The 20041-nt window shown below is 45.0% G+C and overlaps 1 protein-coding gene across 1 annotated transcript in view; it reads right to left on the reverse strand.

Moving 5' to 3' along the window:
• ASH1L (ASH1 like histone lysine methyltransferase) overlaps positions 1-20041 on the reverse strand; it is a 181233-nt gene that overhangs the window by 79128 nt on the left and 82064 nt on the right. The window contains exons 3-4 of the mRNA XM_032845040.1: positions 16168-16269; positions 8316-9054 (exon numbers count right to left, since the gene is read on the reverse strand). Coding sequence (XP_032700931.1) covers positions 8316-9054; positions 16168-16269 — 841 coding nt within the window. The remainder of the gene's footprint in view (positions 1-8315; positions 9055-16167; positions 16270-20041) is intronic.

Raw genomic sequence — 20041 nt, forward strand, 5'->3', positions numbered from 1 at the left:
ATATATTCAGCATCAAAGCAAGTTCTAGCCAATGCAAACAGGTGAGAAAAAGAAAAAGTCTTGAGGAGTCAGTTCTCTAATTTCATTCTTTTTCAAGACTGTTTTGGCTGTTTGGGACCCCTTGAGATTCCTGATGAATTTTAGGATGGATTTTTCTATTTCACAGAAAACATCACTGGGATTTTGCACTAAACCTGTAGATCACTTTGGGTAGTTCTGGTATCTCAACAACATCAGGTCTTCTAGGCCATGAGTACATGCTGTCTTTCCGTGTGTTCACATCTTCCGTTCCCCTGAACTATGCTTTGTAGAAATTTCTTTTCTTCCTTCCTTCCTTCTTTTATTTATTTATTTACTTAAAGATTTTACTTATTTTAGAGAGAGAGACAGAGTGGGAGGACAAGCAAAGGAGGAGCAGGGAAGCCTGACGTGGAACCTGATCCCAGGCCCCTGGCATCATGACCTGAGCCAAAGGCCTACGCTTAACCGAGACATCTGGGAGTCCGCTTCTGTAGTTTTCAACATACAAATTTTGCCTTTCTAAATTTATTCTTAACTATTTCTTCTTCATTTTTTTTTTAAGATTTAATTTATTTATTTGACAGACAGAGATCATAAGTAGGCAGAGAGGCAGGTAGAGAGAGAGAGGAGGAAGCAGGCTCCCCGCTGAGCAGAGAGCCCGATGTGGGGCTCGATCCCAGGACCCTGATACCATGACCTGAGTCAAACGAAGGCAGAGGCTTAACCCACTGAGCCACCCAGGTGCCCCTATTCTATTCTTCTTGACGCTACCATGAGAAGAATAGACTTCTTAACTTCTTTTTGGAAAAATCGCTGGGTCACAGAAACACAGCTGACTGTGGGTGCGGATTCTGATTCTCAACTTGCTGAACGTGTTCAGAGCCCTACCAGTTTTGTGAGAGATCGTCAAGATTTCCGGCATATAAGATCACGGCATCTGTGAACAGAGCTAATTTTATTTTTATCTTTACAATGTTTTACTTTGCAAAACATTTTTTACTTTAATTTCTTTTTCTTGCCTGACAGTTCCAGTTGGGAATTTTAAAGCTAAGCTGACCTTAAGTGGCACAGGCGGGCACCTACCCCTGTCGCCGGCCTCAGGGGAAAGCTCTCAGCCTCTCACACCGGGTTGTCTGCTCTGGGTTTTGGTTCATGGTCTTTATCATGCTGAGCTAGTTCTTTCTGGTCACAGACCGCTGGGAGTTCCTATCACAAACACGTGTTAGAGTCTGTGAAATTATGTTTCTTCTTTTACTGGTATTTGTGTGATTTTTCTTCTTTAGCCTTTTGGATGTCCTGAATAATGTTACCTGACTTCTGACAGTCTGCCAAGTCTTGCATAACTGGGATGCATCATACTTGTTGTAGGATCTACCTTACCCATCCATTCACCTAACCAGTCAATTTATTATTTACCCTTTTTACCTGTTCTTATATATTTAATCATTTAATGTTTATTTTTTACTCTTCTCCTTTCCAGGCAAATTCATTTCTATTTCTGTCTTTATCTTTTTTCTTTATCTTATTTCTTCTGCAATAAAAAATGTTTTCTGCTTTCATGCTTATCACCGACATGTAGAAATTCTCCCAGTGCTATGCTTCCCCAGGTGCTGTCCCTAGACCACACACAGCAGAATTACCATGACAGCTTACAAGAAATGCAAATGCTGAACCACAGAATTTTAAAAATTCTTATTAATGAAGTCTGGGATGGACCACTTCCTAACCCTGCTGCTATCTATATCCAACACCAGGCACTCACTCACTCTTTTTAAAAGATTTATTTATTTATTAGACAGAATGAGAAAGTGTGTGTGAGTGGGGGCAGGGGCAGAGGGGAAGAGAGAGAGAGAAGCAGACTCCCTGCTGAGCACGCAGCCTGACATGGGGCTGGATCCAATGATCCTGAGCTCATAACCTGAGCCAAAATCAAGAGCCCGACGCTTGAGCAACAAGGCCACCCCTGTACCCCTGTACCCTCCCTCTACAGACTGTGCATCTCATTCGACTCAGGCTCTGACACTCCAGGCTGCGTTGATGCTCGCCCTCACCCCCTTTCCCAGGGCCCTACTCCTCACTCCATTTGGTCTCTAACATCAAACTCAGGGCCGCCATGGTTTCCATGCCCCATCTGGACACCTATGACTAATGGCTTTCACACTGAATATTTCAAGGGCACCTGGGTGGCTCAGGTAGGGTAAGCACCCGACTCTTGGTTTTGGCTCAGGTCCTGATCTCAGAGTCATGAGACTGAGTCCCGAGTTTAGTGCCAGACTCTTGATTTTGGCTCAGGTCATGACCTTAGGGTCATGAGATCAAGCCCCTCGTGGGGCTCTATGTTGGGCACGAAACCTGCTTAAGATTCTCTCTCCTCTGCATCTCTACCATCTACCCCCCTCCACTCATGTGCATGCTGTATCTCTAAAATAAATAAATGAATAAACAAGACAAAATATGGTTTTATGATATATTGATCTACATCAGTACGGTATTTTGTTCGGTATCCACCATTGTTTTCTTTTTCTTTATAAAAATAGTACCAGCTAGTAAATCATTTTTAGAGGCTTGCTTTTTTTTTGTAATTTAATGTTTCTAAGGCTTATCCATCAATATTACATATCAGCTGTAATTCATTACTTTTATTTCCATATCATATTCCATTGTGTGAAAACCTACTATATACTTATTCTATTTCATAGTAATCTTGGATATTTCCATTTTCTATACATTATAACCAATCTTGCTACTACCTTTCCAAAAAGTGTTTTCTGGTGATTGTTGGGCAAGAGTTCTTCTAAAGGGGAACTGCTAGATTATATAGGGTTTGTTGATAATACATTTTTGTTGCTGTTCTTGTTATATATTCTGGATGCCCAAACTATACACATTACAAGTGTTATAAATTTTCCACTTTGTAGCAAGTCTTTATGTATTTGTCACAATGATGTTTGGTGAGTAGAAATTCTTAGTTTTTTGTTTTTTTTTTTAAAGAGTTTTTTTATTTATTTGGCAGAAAGAGAGAACACAAGTAGGCCAAGGCGGCGGGGAGCAGGCTCCCCGCTGAGCAGAGAGCCCGATGCAGGGCTCGATCCCAGGACCCTGAGATCATGACCTGAGCCGAAGGCAGAGGCATAACCCACTGAGCCACCCAAGCACCCCAGAAATTCTTAGTTTTAATACAATCTAAGATACCAGTCTTTACCTGTATGGTTACTGCTTTTGGTATCTTGTTTATGAAAGCCTTCCTGACAACAAGGTTGTGAAATTTTTCTCTTTCCATCTATTAGCCTTTGAAAGCTTAAAATTTTGCTTTTAACACAGATTTAGTCAACTGGGATTTAATTTTTGTATACAGGGTAAGACAGAAACCAATTTTGGGGTGCCTGGGTGGCTCTGAGGGATGAGTACCTACCTTTGGCTCAGGTCGTGATCCCAGAGTCCCTTGCTCTCCTTCTGTTACCACCCCCCTCCCATGCTCTCTTTTGTTCTTGCTCACTCTCCTTAAAAAAAAAAAAAAAAAGACAGGGGCACCTGTGTGGCTCAGTGGGTTAAAGCCTCTGCCTTCGGCTCAGGTCATGATCCCAGGGTCCTGGGATCGAGCCCCGCATCGGGCTCTCTGCTCAGCAGGGAGCCTGCTTCCCTCTCACTCTCTGCCTGCCTCTCTGTCTACCTGTGATCTCTCTCTCTCTTTCTCTCTTGTCAAATAAATAAATAAAATCTTAAAAAACACAAAAAAGACAGAAACCAATTTCATTTCCATTACTACTGTGACATCAACATTTAGGGCACGATCCATTAAATAGTGTTTTCTGTCTCTACTGATATGCAGTGTCACCTCTGTCATTCAGCAAGGTTGCGTACGTACATACAAGGATCTGTTTCTCGCAGCTACTCCACACTAGCTTAATACACCATAGCCTAAAATTAAGTCTTGGGACAAAACTTTTAGTTTATTCATTAATTCCATTCCTTGGACTGTACCCTAAAGAAATGAGTGCCCATATCCATCAGTGGACATTAAAGGAATATTAAGAGCAACATTTTTAGATAATAACCTCAATGTGGAAATAACTCGACAGTAAAATGAAAAAACTATATTGTATGCAAACAATGGATGAGTGCACAATAGTACAAAGGAGGTAAGTACAGCAACATGTAACAACACAGGTGGCTCTGCTAACTTAATGTGTATGTTTCCATCGCCTTCATTGACCATTTTGGGGCTTGCTCTCTTGCTTTTCTCATTTTTTTTTTCAAGATTTTATTTATTTATTTATTTGTCAGAGAGAGAGAGAGAGAGAGAAAACACACAAGCAGGCAGAGAGGCGGAGAGAGAGGCAGGCTCCCTGCTGAGCAAGGAGCCCGATGCGGGACTCGATCCCAGGACCCTGGGATCATGACCTGAGCCAAAGGCAGCAGCTTAACCCACTGAGCCACCCAGGCATCCCTCTTTTCTCATTTCTTAACTGGCCTCTTGGTTCATGAAGTTTCAGCATTAAAAAGATAATAATATAAGCCTTAAAGGCTGTGAGTCTCTCTCTAGGCACGTCTTCAAGATACATCCCGCAAGTTTTAACATGCAGCAGAGCAATTATTCAGTTCTAAGTATTTTTAATATTTTTATTATGATTTTATTTAAAAAGATTTTATTTTTATTTATTTGACAGAGAAAGACACAGCGAGAGAGGGAGCATAGGCTGGGGGAGTGGGGGAGGGAGAAGCAGGCTCCCTGCTGAGCAGGGGCCTGATGTGGGGCTCGATCCCAGGACCCTGGGATCATGACCTCAGCTGAAGGCAGAGGCTTAACGACTGAGCCACCCAGGCGCCCCATGTTATGATTTTATGTTTTACCTAGTTTTTTACAATTTCTCTTTTTTCCTTCTAGAACCAGGATTTGAACCCGGTTCTGATTCTACAACCCAGCTCATAACCATTATATTATCCTTTTGCAATCTGCTTTGTTATTAATCAACAAATAGTGTCCAAACTCTAACGTGGCGAACAAAGCTCTCTGCATGATCTGGTCCCTACAACCTTCTTCAGACTCATTCCCTAGGCCCTAGACCATACGACTCTAAATAGCTCTGTGTTTTGGCAACAGAAGCTTTCTTTCACCTCCTTGAACCTGCCATGCCTTTTCATACTCAGCCTGTAACGTTTGTTTAGCCTTGATCCTTTAAATTTCATCGTTACTTCCACAGGAAACCGAGATCAATCACTTCAACAATATATTCTCGTAACACTCAATAACCACTCATGCTGGAACTCCGACCGCGTGATCCCCGAGGGCAGGGAATTATCTAAATTTGCTTACCATTGTTACCTACCCTTAGCATGCCGGATAAATAATTTTGCAATAAATGTTATTAAATAAGTAAATGAACAACCCCCTGCTATGTAGCAAGTACCATAGCAGGTTCTACTTAAAAAAAGGTGAAGAACTGTTGCTGTCTCTGGGAACCTCCTGTGGTATGTCCTCTCGTGATACATCCCCTCTCCTCCTGAGGGTAGAAACTGTATCTTCCTCTTCGTAATTTCTTCAAATTCTAAACTGTAATTTTGTGGAAAATTAAAGTGTTTAATGTTGGTGACTATGATACTAGAATTTCCTGGAACAGAAAGGCTTTTCTGGAATAAACCCTCTTCTCCTAAGCACATTTTTAAGGTTACCCTTCCCCTAAAATGAATGGTCAAATTGTCATGAACTGTCACTTTCTTACTACAGTGAAGGCAGGAATCATTCTCTTTTCAGTGTTTTTTAAAAAGATTATTTATTTGAGAGAGAGAAAGAGAACAGGAGAGGAGGAGGGGCAGAGAGGAGAAAGCAGACCTCCTGCTGAGCAGGGAGCCTGACATGGGGCTCGATCCCAGGACCCCACGATCAAGACCTGAGCTGAAGGCAGACACCTCACAGACTGAATCACCCAGGCGTCCTCTTTTCAGTACTGTAAAGCCTCAGTGATTAAGATGAACAAACACTGGTTCTGAAATAGTCTGGCGGGCCCCGAAACAGTAACAACGGACCCTGGGACCCAACAACATAAAATGTTTAAAAAGTTTAAATTAAATCTCTTTTTAAAATGAAATCTCTATTTTCCTGCCTTTCCAAAGGAAAAAAAAATTACTATAATTCAGTGGGAATATGGAGAGTAAAAACTACATACAACATAAAACCAGCTACGCTTATAAAACCGTAACCTGACAAACAAATGGTCATAAATACAGCACCAGCTCCCGCCTCGGTCGAAAGCCAGTTCCAGCTGCAGCTGTGTGCTAAAGGTGACAGGGAGGGAGGGTGCTGGGGTGGCTTCGTTAGTTAAGCGTCTGCCTTCAGTTTGGATCATGATCCCAGGATCCTGGATCAAGTTCCACAGTGGGCTCCCTGCTCAGCTGGGGGGCTGCTTCTCACTCTTCCTCCGCCCCTCCTCCCTGCTCTCTCTCAAATAAATACATAAAAATCTTAAAAAAAAAGAAGTAAAGGTAATATGGACTCCACTGAAGGAGAACAGTTAAATAAATTATGCTGTATTCTTAGCACGGAGTAGGGTAATTTGACATGTCCTAATGACAAGATCTCCGCGACATATGAAGAAAAAGAGTTAAAAACCATAGGGCACCACCACTTACTGAGACCCCAGCTCTGCGGATGCATATCTCTGTACAGGTGTAAGAAGCAATCTCTAAACAATGAATACTGTTACGCTGAAAATAAATTTTAAAAATTAAGTAAATAAATAAATAAAGAAGTAATCTCTACCCCAAGAGTGGGGTTTGAACTCATGATCCTAAGGTCAAGAGTCACACACTCCCCTGACTGGGCCAGCTGGGTGCCCCTATGTGGTGTACGGTTCACAGTCCTGCTCTTGAGGAGAACAGGATTGGAGAGGAAATGAGATCATGTGAAAACAGACTTACCTTTTCCATCAGTAAGCTTTTCGTTTCACTGAAAGTAGTACAAGTACGTACTACTCACGAAAGAAATTTCAATCCCACATATTCTGTAGAAAAAAAGGTATTTTTCCTAAATGTATGCATTAGGGAGAGATGAAAAACCTCTCTCTCGGGGCACCTGGGTGGCTCAGTCAGTTAGGTGGCTGCTTTTGGCTTGGGTCGTGATGTCAGGGTCCTGGGATCGAGCCCCACAGCGGGCTCCCTGCTCCTCCCTCTCTCTCTGCCTGCTGCTCTGCCTACTTGTACTCTGTATCTCTGTGTCAAATAAATAAAACCTTGAAAAAACAAAACCAAAAACCTCTCTCTATAGGATTTGCCCAGGCAGATGGTAGAGAAAAAGACTAATAAACTCTAACTGTTCCATTGTTGTTTGGCAAAAAAAATAAAGAAAATCAAACGTCATACAAAAAACATTAAGGGTTATTATTTTGACTGTATATAATGAGTACTTAAAAAACAGGTAAGGTACATCAACAAATACTAATGTCCCAATATGCAAATTAGTGCAAATTAAAATAAGTAGGAACCAACATTTATGAAGTATATCTCACCTATATCAGAACGATGAAGACATTTTTATAAAGATTTTCAGAAAGATAATTTCCAGGGTAGGTAAGAGTGGGCGTAAATAGTGTATGACACTGTATGTTAGTAGAACTATTAACAGGTGTGGCTTTCAAGAGAGCAGTTTGAAAATAAATGTTAAGAGGCTTACAACGTGTCTGGCAGTTTTAATTTGTATTTGTCTAATTGTGAACGGGACTGCCCTGTGATTATGACTGAGCCTGTGTTTATAACGGAATGGTCATTTGAAAATGGGGAGTATCGTATTATCTCAGTTAAAACTACCAGACATACCTTTAGGGAAAAAACCTGGTTGGATACAACAAAAGAATTAAGAGCTCTTTTGGGGAGTGATTTTTGGCTCTGTGCTCTATATCTTTTAGAAAAAAGAAAGAACATAACAAGGAGACTGTGAAGAAAATAAACGTAACATGCAGAAAGCGTATGTGGTGACAGGACAGAAACCGGAGAAGACAGTGCGAGCCTAAAAGTAACTGTAACACAGCCGCATGCCGGGCAAAACAGAACCTCGCTGGGCCTTGATTTCCTCTTCTGCAAATTGGGGGTTCAGACTGGACTGTTACATCCCACGTGCTTCTTAATTATCTATAATCTTGGGCAGCCGTGAGTAAGAACACGCTGAAACGAAAGCCCGGAGGAGTGCAGGTTTTACACCAGGAGGGGCGACGGGGTTACCCGCGAACCCGCCGCACCCGGACCTTACGTCCATAGGCCGCTACTCCGCTCTGCTCCGACAAGCCGTGGACACGGACAATTACCTCACACCGCGCTCCTGCTCGTCCTCTGGGAACGGCTTCTGCTTCTTCTTGGCCTGCTCCTCCAACAGCCAGCTCTTCCGCTTCAGCCCCTTCTTGTGTTCTGGACTCAGGGTGACGCTCTGCACCACAGCCTCAATGGCGTCCGTCACCGTGTCGCTGCGGAGCGGCAGGGCCACGCTCTCCTCGCCCTCGGTCGAGTGGGGGCTGACAAACCGGGCAGCCTGGAATGCCTGCATGGACACCACCGCCTGGAGGGGGCATTTCCGAGGTCGCCCCGGTCTGCGCTTCACGAAGTTATTCCCCGTCCTGGCCTGTCTTTGAAGTTTTTTGGCTTTTAATATTTTATTGACATGGTCCAGGTTTTTCTTCGTGGCCAAGATTTTGTCATAATTGCACATTTTCCGAGCTTGGCGCTGCATGGCTTCCACGACGCTCCTCTTGATGTGGTGGGGCGAGCAGCTGCTCTGCGGCTTCTCCGACAGGAGAGAGATGCTGCCACCGCAAGTGTCACTGGGGGCCACGGGCACCAGAAGGCTGTCTGGCTTCCCCAGGGCTCGCTCCTTGCTGTGGCTGTGTCCTGGGCTGGAGGAAGGGGGCCCTGAGGCAGACGCGATCCCGGCATCGATGTTCTTCTCCAGGGGCTCCTGGTCCTCGTGCTGGACCACTCGCTGCAGCAGACTCCCCACAGAGTCGTCCCCAGAAGCAAGCAGTCTTGGGCTTCGGGAGGGAACTCCGTTTACTAAAGAAGACGACAAATCACAGATACGAACTGAACACAGCTTGGCATTTAAGTAACTTCTTATACCAAAGAAAAGGAATACTGCTCCAGTTTTCTTAACACGATTAAACATCCTAACACCATATGCATCTGCCTCTCCCAAGCAAGCTGATGGTTTATTTTCCTGAATAAGGCATATTAAAGTAATCATAACAAATTCAAAGTTGGGGCGCCTGGGTGGCTCAGTGGGTTAAGCCTCTGCCTTCGGCTCAGGTCATGATCTCAGGGTCCTGGGATCGAGCCCCACATCGGGCTCTCTGCTCAGTAGGGAGCCGGCTCCCCGCCCTCTCTCCGCCTGCCTCTCTGCCTACTTGTGATCTCTGTCTGTCAAATAAATAAATAAAATCTTAAAAAAAAAAAAAATTCAAAGTTGGCCTGCTTCCCTAACAATACGTGAGCTAAGGAGCCACAACCACAAAGAAATGGCTTATTTCTTCGGAGCTGATGGTCCATTTACGTTTGGAGCCTTGCCAGTTAGACGCTGGTGATACTCCTGGTTCAGCGCTCTTTCTAACAATGCTGTGAGTACAAAGGATACAAGTGAAACTTCTTAGGAAAAGCTTTAAAACTGGAACACTAAACGTATGTCTAAACTAGTTTAGAAAGAATACATGTTGACTGAAGACTGGAAAATAAGTGGTCTTCGGTGAACCTTCTTATCTTAGTGGCCCAATGACTTGGTGATCTTTGTTCTTCAAATACCACTCCGCACTTTTTTATGACTACACAGAATATGGGAAATGCTCACCCTCCCCTGGTAAACCGTCTTAGTTCCGCAATATTTGTAAACATCAGATCGTACTTGGGCCATTTCCCAAGATGCCAGTTGGTTACTACTAATGAACACGGGTCATACTTTTTTCCAAAGCTCATCGATGCACTTCCTTCCTGTGTGCGTTTAAAATGCGGTACTATTCTAGGTACCCCTTCAAGCCCTGCGTATTCTAGATTCGATCTTATCAGACCACACTGGAATTTTTCTCAAATTACCAATAACTCCCTTCAGGTGATATCCAGTAGTCTTGTTTAAATTCAGGATTTTTCAAATTTCAAATTCTCAGAGCCATTAAATATCACCACTTCTTTTTTTTTTTTTTTTAAAGATTTTATTTATTTGACAGAGAGAGATCACAAGCAGGCAGAGAGGCAGGAAGAGAGAGGAGGAAGCAGGGTCCCAGCCGAGCAGAGAGCCCGATGTGGGGCTCGATCCCAGGACCCTGAGATCATGACCTGAGCCGAAGGCAGCGGCTTAACCCACTGAGCCACCCAGGCGCTCCAAATATCACCACTTCTTAAAATCTGGCCTCCACGGTTTCTCTGAGAATACACTTGGATTATCTTCCAATTACTTGCAACTTTATCAGATTTAACTGCAGAGGTCCCTAACCCCCAGCACTGTCTTTACCTTTCATACTTACCTCCCCCCCCCCCGCCCCATGTTTATTCTCGCAGTTTCAATGATCCGAGTACATGTCCCGATCTTCAATTTTATCTGAAGCTGACCACAATGAGAACCGCCTCCTTCCGACACCGGCTGGTGCCCGTGAGCATTTTCTCACTCTGTCTGGCACAGGTGCTTTCCTTGTTGAACTCTCCACACTTTCTGGCAATTTATTCACCACCACCTCCGTTCTGACCATGCCCCAAGTTCTACCTTCCGAACAAAGCTTGCTTTTCTACTTCTCAACTTTTGCATGTTTCACCGATTTCTCAAACTCTCAGTCACAACCCAAGTCATTACCTTCTCCTTCAACCCTGCTCCTCCAGACTACTGAACGCAGCGGGGATACCGGAAAGCCGCCTCCCCAACATCATGCACCAGCGCCACCAACCCGACAGCAGCAGCTCTGTCAGCCACGCTCAGGCCACATCACCTACTATTCCTCCGCTTTCCTCCCCACACACCAGAAAACGTGGTCTCATGGGAGTCCGGCTCCTGAACTGATCTGCTTCCCGTCGTGCCACCACAGCCACTCGACGCTAAGCCAACCTCATCTCCCAGCCCCGAAGCAGCAGTCTGACTGCTTGCAGAGCTATTACAACCTGCACCCGAGTCTTCTGCTTTCTCTCCCATCAGGTGGTAGATCTAATTTTCCTCCTCTTGAATAGGAGCTGCCCTCAGTGAGTTCCTTCTAGCAAAAAGAATCCCACGGAAGAAAGAACATGCTGATTTCCAAGTATGGGCTGGAAAAGGCAGGACACATGCCACCTGGCTCTCTCTGACAACATCTGCCCTTGGCTCCCAGCGTCCACACCATCAGTCAGTCTAGGCGGGCTACTGTCATGTTTCCCAATAGATTCTGCTAAGGTCACAGACAACAGCTTTCATAATGATGACTGCCGCGATGTCAGTGAAATAATATTCTTATGTATTAGCCCTTTAGTGTATTTACCCCTTTGGATTAGTTCAAGGATGGACCATAAGGTGTCTTGTACAAAATTGTATTTATTCAGTCGTTTATATATCTCAATTACTAAACAGATGGTCTCTACACATTTTCATTTCTTTGTCTACAACTCGAAGGTTAGGACATAGTTCTGATTCAGTGATCTGCTTTCTGAATGCAAAATAAAGGCTGTCACTCTTGTGCTGCTGGAGAAATGAGAATGCTAGGTGAACTGAGACTGAGGATATACTCACTGAAAACACTCGGGTTTATACTAAATAGGAATTAAATCTTCCTTTGGCTCTGGAAGGAACTCAGGGCACTACCACTCAACAACACATTTTCGTTAGTTTTTTCCTGCGTCCCACAGGCAGTTATCAGTCCGCATGTGAGGAGTGCCTGGGTGGCTCATGCAGGGAGGTGGGAAGCAGCCGCCTTTGGCTCAGGTCGGGATTTCAGGATCAAGCCCCAAGTCAGGCTCCTTGCTCAGTGGGGAGTCTGTTTCTCCCTCGCCCTCCCCCTCTGCCCCTCCCCCAACTCATGCTTTCTCTCACTCTCTGTCAAATAAATAAATAAAATCTTAAAAAAAAAAAAAAGTGCACGTGAGACAGGAGATGAGAACGAGCTTGTGGAGAGAAGCTCCTTTCCTGCTCTGCCCAAAGCCAAACTGAAATGAGGAACCGCCTTCTTCTGGGATGGGTTTGTTTCCATTTGCTCTTACCCTGGTAAACGCCACATTTATGCGGGGAAACCTGACCTGAACTTCTGTGCCGCTCAGGCTATCTGCCACCAGGAGTCAGGCGGATGGCAAGGGCTTCTAACACTCTTCAGTTCTGTTGAGTCAAGCTTTCTACAACTTCTGGTTTCCTATTGATTTCAAAGTTCAGCAATGTTTTAAGAAACGTTTTCTGAATTTTATCTCGTATTTTTAGTCTTAGGTAGCAAGAAGTTTGTCTGCTCAGTACATCTCATTTACCTCGTTGCTGGAATTAAAGAGCTCGAATTTAGACCAAGGCCACTTGAATTCTAGCAGTCTCCTCTTGAGGAGCCAAACTGCTCTAACTCTCCACTTGCAAACTAGTTCTATAAAAATCATTTTCCCAATTATTAACCCTTTTCTGTCCTAATTTTTCTTGGCCTCTTTGTGACATCTGACATTAAGAGGCTTCTTGTACTTTTTGATTTTTCTATATAAAAAAATCTATTTAAAACTTTTATGTCATCACTGACATCTTTCCCTCCACTTCCCTCCAATGCAAATGTTTCTTAAATCTGCATTCTTGCCATCCTCTCTGGGTTAGCTCACTCACTGCCAGATTAAACTTCCTATGCTTTCTGCTAGGTCCACATCTCCTCCAGATATCCCCCTCAAACTACCAGCCACCACTTCCAAATGGCTAACCAACACCTTCACGTCAACAGCCCAAACGCTGCTCAAATCGAACATGTCCAAATCCGAAGCCATTACCTATGAATTTCTTTGCGCGTTTCTCATCCCATTCCACTGTCCACGCTGGAATCCTGTAGAGCTTTTCCAAAATGGGTGTGCGGCAGACCGTGCTGTTGGGACCAGTCCTTGCCGCCCCCCCGCCGCCTTCCGTAACATCATACCCCCCACTCCTCCTCCGCAGAAGACTTACCCTCGCCCCCTGCTTTAGCCCTGAAACGTGGGCAGAAACTGTAAGAGCTGCTCAGGGCTTTCCTATATCCCTCACCCCTCCTCACAAGACCAGCAACACTGCAGACAGAGGCTCTGCCGGGCAGGCAGGGGCCTGGAAGGAAGACGACACCCAGAGGACCCGCAACGGTCACAGGGTAGGAACAAAAGGAAGACTTTGTTGTCTCCAGTCCCTGAAATTCTGGGCCTTTTTCAGCACCACAAAGTCTATCCAATACTGAATTATACAATATATCAAATAGTTTTTATCTTTCCTGTTCAAAATCCTTCACTGGCTCCCAACTGCCTCTACAGCAAAGACTCAAGGCCTTCAAATGAAACAAACAAACAAACAACAAAATAGCCTGCGCCCTACAGGGGCCCCCTGCGACTTCTGCAGCCTCGCTCTCCGCCGCAGTCACATCATCTCCCGCACACGCCGGGAACATCACACAACGCGCTGCTCTCCAAAACCAGCACTCTCTGCTACGGTTCTGTGCCTCTCTTTGTGTTAACACATGCCCACCCTTCACTCTGTCCCACGTGTCGACACAAACGACAGTAGTTTATGTGTCACAGCTTCCAGGAAGTCTTCTTGAGTCACGCACACGTTAAGCGCTGGAGCTCCTCTGTGTGTCACCGTGTTCTGCGCACTGGTCTGCTAAAGGATGTCACATGCCCTTCTCTGGTGACCATGTCTGCACCCTGGAGGGGAGGAGCCTCATCTTACTCAGGTGTGTATCTCCGATGCCCAGTACCAGTCACTCTCAACAAATATTTATTCGAATGAATAAAATGGTCTTACGGTAAGAGTAACTTCATGGACCTGGGTATTATTTCTTTTATTTACTAAAGTAAAATATTTTGGTGATTTTCTTTGTGGCTATCTCCTTGAAATCTTATTCTTTCTTTTCAGGCGTTGGCAAACTGTTTCTGTAAAAATCTCAATGGTAAATATTTTAGGTTTTCGAGGACACATATAATGTCTCACATACACTTTTTCTTTCCTCCTCTATCTTTTTAAGCGATCCTTTAAAAAATACCAGAAATAGGGGGGCTCCGGGGTGGCTCAGTGGGTTAAAGCCTCTGCCTTCGGCTCAGGTCACGATCCCAGGGTCCCAGGATCGAGCCCCACATCGGGCTCTCTGCTCGGAGGGAACCTGCTCTCCCCGCCTCTCTCTCTGCCTGCCTCTCTGCTTACTTGTGATCTCTGTCTGTCAAATAAATAAATAAAATCTTAAAAAAAAACCCAAAAAACAGAAATAGGGACATCTGGGTGGCTCAGTCAGTTAAGTGTCCAACTCTCAGTTTTTGGCTCAGGTCATGATCTCAGGGTTGTGGAATCGAGCCCTGTATCAGGCTCTGGGTTAGTGGGGAGCCCGGTGGACATTCTCTCCCTTTCCCACTCCCCTCTCCCCGCTAGGGCTCTCTCTCTAAATAGATAAAATCTTTAAAAAAAAATAAAAAAGTAAAAAAGATTTTCAGCTGAGGGCTGCATTAAAGGAAGCCTTGAATCACATCCGGTCCATAGGCCGCAGACTGCTAAACCCTGGTTTAGGTCCACACCATCAACAGCAGCCACTCCCTAAGAGTCTCCCTGAAGCAGTATGAAAACAGCACCCTGAGAGACAAAGTCCTCACGGATACCCAAGTTCAATGTACCACTGGCAAAATGCTGCTAATAAGAAGCTTCAAATATGTTGAAACTCATCATTGGATAAATTCAACAAGCATCTGACAGGGTGGCCTTGACCTGATGAAGGAATTCAATTTCTGACCGTTAAGTCAAAGTGATCTACCAATCAAAATACAGGAGGGAAAGCCAAGAAATGGTATGCACTTCCTTGTCTACAATTTTCAGTGGCTCCTGTTATTATTAAGGTTCCCTACTTGCCTTCCCAGCCTCACCTTCAGTCCCTTTACCCTAACCACACTGGCTCGTTTATTTAATTTCTTCAACTCATTATTGTCCCCTTTCCACATGTTACTGCCACTGCCTAGAATGATCCTACCACTGCCCACCTCTCCTGATGACACTGATGGATTAGAGAGGACTTTTTCCCCTCAGACAGAGGACAGACAACTATAAGATATTTGTATATCTTATACATAAGATAGCTGTACATATACCTGTAATTTTTACATATAGATATAGCCCTCTAGCTTTGTTTTTGTTTATAAAAACACACAATCAGTAAAAAGGAAAAACTGAGAGCATCATCTAAATCCATGCATGTGGGGCTCCTGGGGGGCTCAGCGGGTTAAGCCTCTGCCTTCGGCTCAGGTCATGGTCCCAGGGTTCTGGGATCGAGCCCCGCATCGGGCTCTCTGCTCAGCGGGGAGCCTGCTTCCCTTCCTCTCTCTCTGCCTACTTGTGATCTCTGTCTGTCAAATAAGTAAATTAAAAAAAACTAAAAAAAAAAAAAAATCCATGTATGAATTACACGAATATGATATACTGTATTAAGAGGTTATACATACTTAAAATATGTAAACATTACACATTTTAAAAGTTGAGGTTAGAAATAAAGATGAACAGAGATTCTTCTTACAACCCCATAAATTGTTTTGTGTATCTCAGAGATCTGTAAATGCTACTTTGGAAACTACGGCTTTACTAAGGCCATTTTACATACGCAGCCACGTCCTTATTAAAGAGTTCCAATCCACATGCCCTATAACACTGCACACTCTTGCACCTCAACCCAACTTTTAAAACCTCTATTTCTGTGCCTGCCTACTCTTGTCCCAGTCATTTAGAACTGTGCCCCCAGCCCCCATCAGAGCCACGGCACCCGTGTGCGTGAGCCCACATGCGCGGAAGCAGCACGAGTGGGGGAGCGGGACTGCGGTCCAGTGCACACTCTGCTCACTCACACATCCGTGACCACTTCTGCTTTTTTCTGCAACATTGCACGTAAGCACAAATTGTAATTTACGTTGTAAAAGTTCACAGTATCATATCGTAAGTCTGTTCACAAGTAACAGACGGGAAATTCAGTGAAGTCTGGTAAAACACACAGTACTTGCCTGTCGAAGAAGTACTCTCAGATGAAGACCGCTTTCGGGCAGGGCTGCAGTTTGTGCTCTCGGACACCCGCTGGCAAGACTTCTCTGACGTCGGCTGGGAACCTAGAGAGAGAGGGAAAAGACAGAAACCACAGGAAAATTCAAGTCTAAAACTGAAGTCAAACCATTCTGGGTCAGAACTGTCATATTTTAGTCGTCGTCACAGCCATTCCCTGCAGTAACAGGACTCTGAGCTGGCGATAAGTGTAGAGCACGCAGAGGACAAGCCACCTGTGTGCTCTGGACACAGGTTCACAGTCTCATACACATGAGTGTCTCCTGTTCCTTAACAGAGCGGAAAACTCGTTTCAGTGGAAGAACGAGCAGAGGATACGGTTTAGTTCTTATGTATCACTACTATGACACACGTGAAGACAGTTACTGATAAAGGTCATTAGCAATATTCTAATCACATCTGTCCCCCATTATCAACTCAAGTTCATCATATGAACTGACAAAGAACATTTATAATGCAATTAATTAGGAATGACTTAATGTGAGAAAGCAGGTCCACCCTGAGCATTTATTTCATTTACCAGAATCAGAGGTGAGCATCAGAGTCAGACCTCACACCCGAACGTCCTATCTACTCCACAAAAGTCACTTTCCTAGTCTGTGTGTTTCCTCTACAGCATATTCAGGGAGAACTGGTGACTAATTTGTCTATGGATACAGCAAAAACCTACTTTAAAGCTGTACACGTAAGGTTCCTTGGTTTATGTACATAGGAGCTCATAAAGACAAAGAAACAATTTCCTTTCAAAAAGTCAAATACTTTTTGCCAAAACCTGAAATCAATGCAGCAGAATTTAACACACTTCCGACTTGAGAGAAAAGTACGTTGTTCAAGAAGGATTATTTTTCTGGATAAAACATACTTGGTTCTGATACTGTATTCCTTGTAACCAAAAAAGCCAGCTGTGAGAATAATGAATGTCCATCTCCTGTCTATCAAAAAAAACTAGCAGTACTGCGAAATGTTCACTTTTAACTAGAAAGGAAATTACAAATTAAAAGCCTTACATAGAACTAGAAACATAAAACATACAAGAAATCAAATACTTGAAGATGAGATTTTTAAGATGTCCTTCTAAACGAGAGTTAACTCCTGAAAGAAGACGTGACTAAGCGAATGGAGAACCACCTGAGGACAGAAGAACTGAAAGGAGCTATATTTCCAGTGCGTCCCTTTCTCTGTGAGATGGAACAAACCCCGAGCTGTCCTATTTACACAGCGTCTGAAGTCACAGCACAGTACACCTCCTTCACAGGCCCGTAAGCGCTGCTCAGGTGAGGACGGGGCTGTGGGCTGTTGCTCAAGAGCAACACGTTAGGTGTCTGGGAACTGATCTGCTGATAGTACATCCTATTTCTCAAACACAGTGACGACTAACGGGAGATCTAATCAAGAAGCAAGACTGTTTACTGCTGAATCTGAAAAATAAATACTAAAGGAATTTTAAAAACCAACAGTACAATAACTCCCACCCCCCGAGATTGTGGTCCAGGTAAGATTTTCATTAAAAAGCTAAATACCACAATAAAAATATCTGAGAGGTAAAAGCCTAGGCATCGGTGAAGACATAACTTTGTAAGTATTAATACTGCAAACTTCATACACCGTACAGATAAAATATTTCCGACTCAGACACACAGCCAAGACAGAAGACAGCAGTGGCCAAGAAGCTTGAGACATCAGTGAACTCTCTGTCACTACTCTGGGGAAGAAGAGCCAACAATCTCAGGTTACCTACGATGGAAAGGAGAGGCTGGAGAGGACTTTGGTAAAGGCTTCCCTCTCTCGGTCATAGACTAACTAACACTTGCTGAGGCCCCTTTATACACTCAGTCCTCTGCTAGACACGGGGGTGGGGGTGGATAAAAACAGCATACGGGTCTCTGCCCTCAAGGAGCGGATCTGGGGTCTTGAAGGTCATCCTGCACTGTGTGTCAGACGGCGTGCACCGTCCGTTCTTGAGCTCCCGTCTTCAGTTTCTAGGCTACTGGGCAACGTTTCCCACATTTCTTGGTCATCTTCAAGAAAGTCTTGATGAAGGCTTCAACTGTACCTTTGATCATCAGGATATCCTGAGAATCACCCTGCCTGGCCTCACCCACCTCAGGGTAAAAGAGGGTACAGGCACTTTCTTCAAAGCTCGTTCTTTTGGTGGCATCTGGAGCTGCAGAGGAGGCAGTGGGAGGTGGAATGGGGGTCAGATCCCCGGAGACCGTTATTGGCAGCATTGTACAGCAATTCCTGAGAAACTGAAACAATTGAGAGAGAAATGGCTTAGCTCACTTAGCTTCTGAGCCACTTTTCATTTCCTGAAAGTAAGGGAGGCCAGCAGCCCATTCTTAAGATTAACAGGAGATTGGAATAAAACTTCACTCAGGATGGTTTTCGTTTTTCACTTTAAAAGTCTGTTTGAATTCCCTTTTCATGAAAAGCAGAGACGTTCTTAACAGTGTTCCATATTTCAGGGGAATAAGGATGTATCCCTGAGACACAGATCTCTAGGGTTTGGTAATCATCAGCTCTAGACCCGTATTTCATTTAAAATCGGTGCTTACAGGACAGTAAGACGATGAGAATTCCTGAAAAACTTGACCTAATGATGTAAAGCGACCAAGATCAAGACTGGAAAATGAGGATCAAAACTTACACACACGAGGCAGCAACCTGTTAAAGATGTTCAAACCGGCCTAACAGCAGAAATCAGATGAGATCTGCAAACGTCTTCTTATGAGATCTGCAAACGTCACCTCCGACACCGCCACAAACGTACTGAGTGGCCGCGTGGCCGGGAAGAGCAACGTGACACCAGAGAGAACAAGCACGTCTGTTCCAGGAGACCAATAAATGCCCGTTTCCCAAGCGGCAGCAGAGTGCGGGGCGGGGCAGCGTGGTGGGTGGTTAAGCCCATCAGCAAGGGCGGAGGTGCCCGAGTCTGAGCCCTGGCTCTGATTTTAGGCCGGAGGCAGGCAAACGCACTTGGAGGCTGGTTTCGTAAAGCACTCCGAGTCCCAAGGCTCGTGTGAATTCCAGAGTGAAGTCATGTAAAAAATGGAAAACGTTTTTATAAGTCGCACTAGCATCCATACGCTGGCTCTTCAGGTTCATAGTAAATTTACTGCCCTAGTTACTGAATAACGCCCCCGGCACGTGCAGGCGACTATTGGACAAGAAGGTAACCACCGGAGAAGGGCAGGACTCACGCCCGATTCGGAACCGGACTGGTGCAGGCTGTGGCGCATCCCTGGCAAGCGGGCGGAAGAGGCGGCACAAGAGGTACACCCGCCGGGGAAGCAGGAGGAAGGCGGCGCCTCGCACGAGGAGGGAGAAAGCCTATGAGGGGCCTAGGAGCCCACTGGCCCCTGCGCGCAGCTTCTCCAGGGCCAGGTGATGCCCTGGACGCCATCCGTCCAGCCCGCGGTGGCCGCAGGAGGCCCGAGGACTCGCTGAGCTCGGTTCCGGGGAGCGCGGCTGCCTGCGTCCCCTGCTCGCCCCTCACATCTCCCGCACGGTGGCCTCAGGGCGGCGACGGCTCACGACGCGGGTCTGTTCCCATCTCCTCGGGGGTCACCTCAGATCTGCCGGGGGCGGGGGGTGGGTACGACGGGAAGCCTCTCCACTCCTTTAGGACAAGAGGCTTGTATGGATGCCGGTTCTAGACACTCCGGTGCTCCCTCAACGAAGACACGCGGAGAATCCATACGCTTGCACTTACCAGAGAGTTCTCTTCATTTATCTCAACACGGCATAAAGCCAAATCTTGAAATATTTCAGAAGCAAACAGACTATAAGTGGGATTCTTCAATTCACAAAACTATTGGG

This window comes from Lontra canadensis, unplaced genomic scaffold (genome assembly GCF_010015895.1).
Source record: "Lontra canadensis isolate GAN:19392208 unplaced genomic scaffold, GSC_riverotter_1.0 scaffold160, whole genome shotgun sequence".
In the NCBI taxonomy this organism is placed as follows: domain Eukaryota; kingdom Metazoa; phylum Chordata; class Mammalia; order Carnivora; family Mustelidae; genus Lontra; species Lontra canadensis.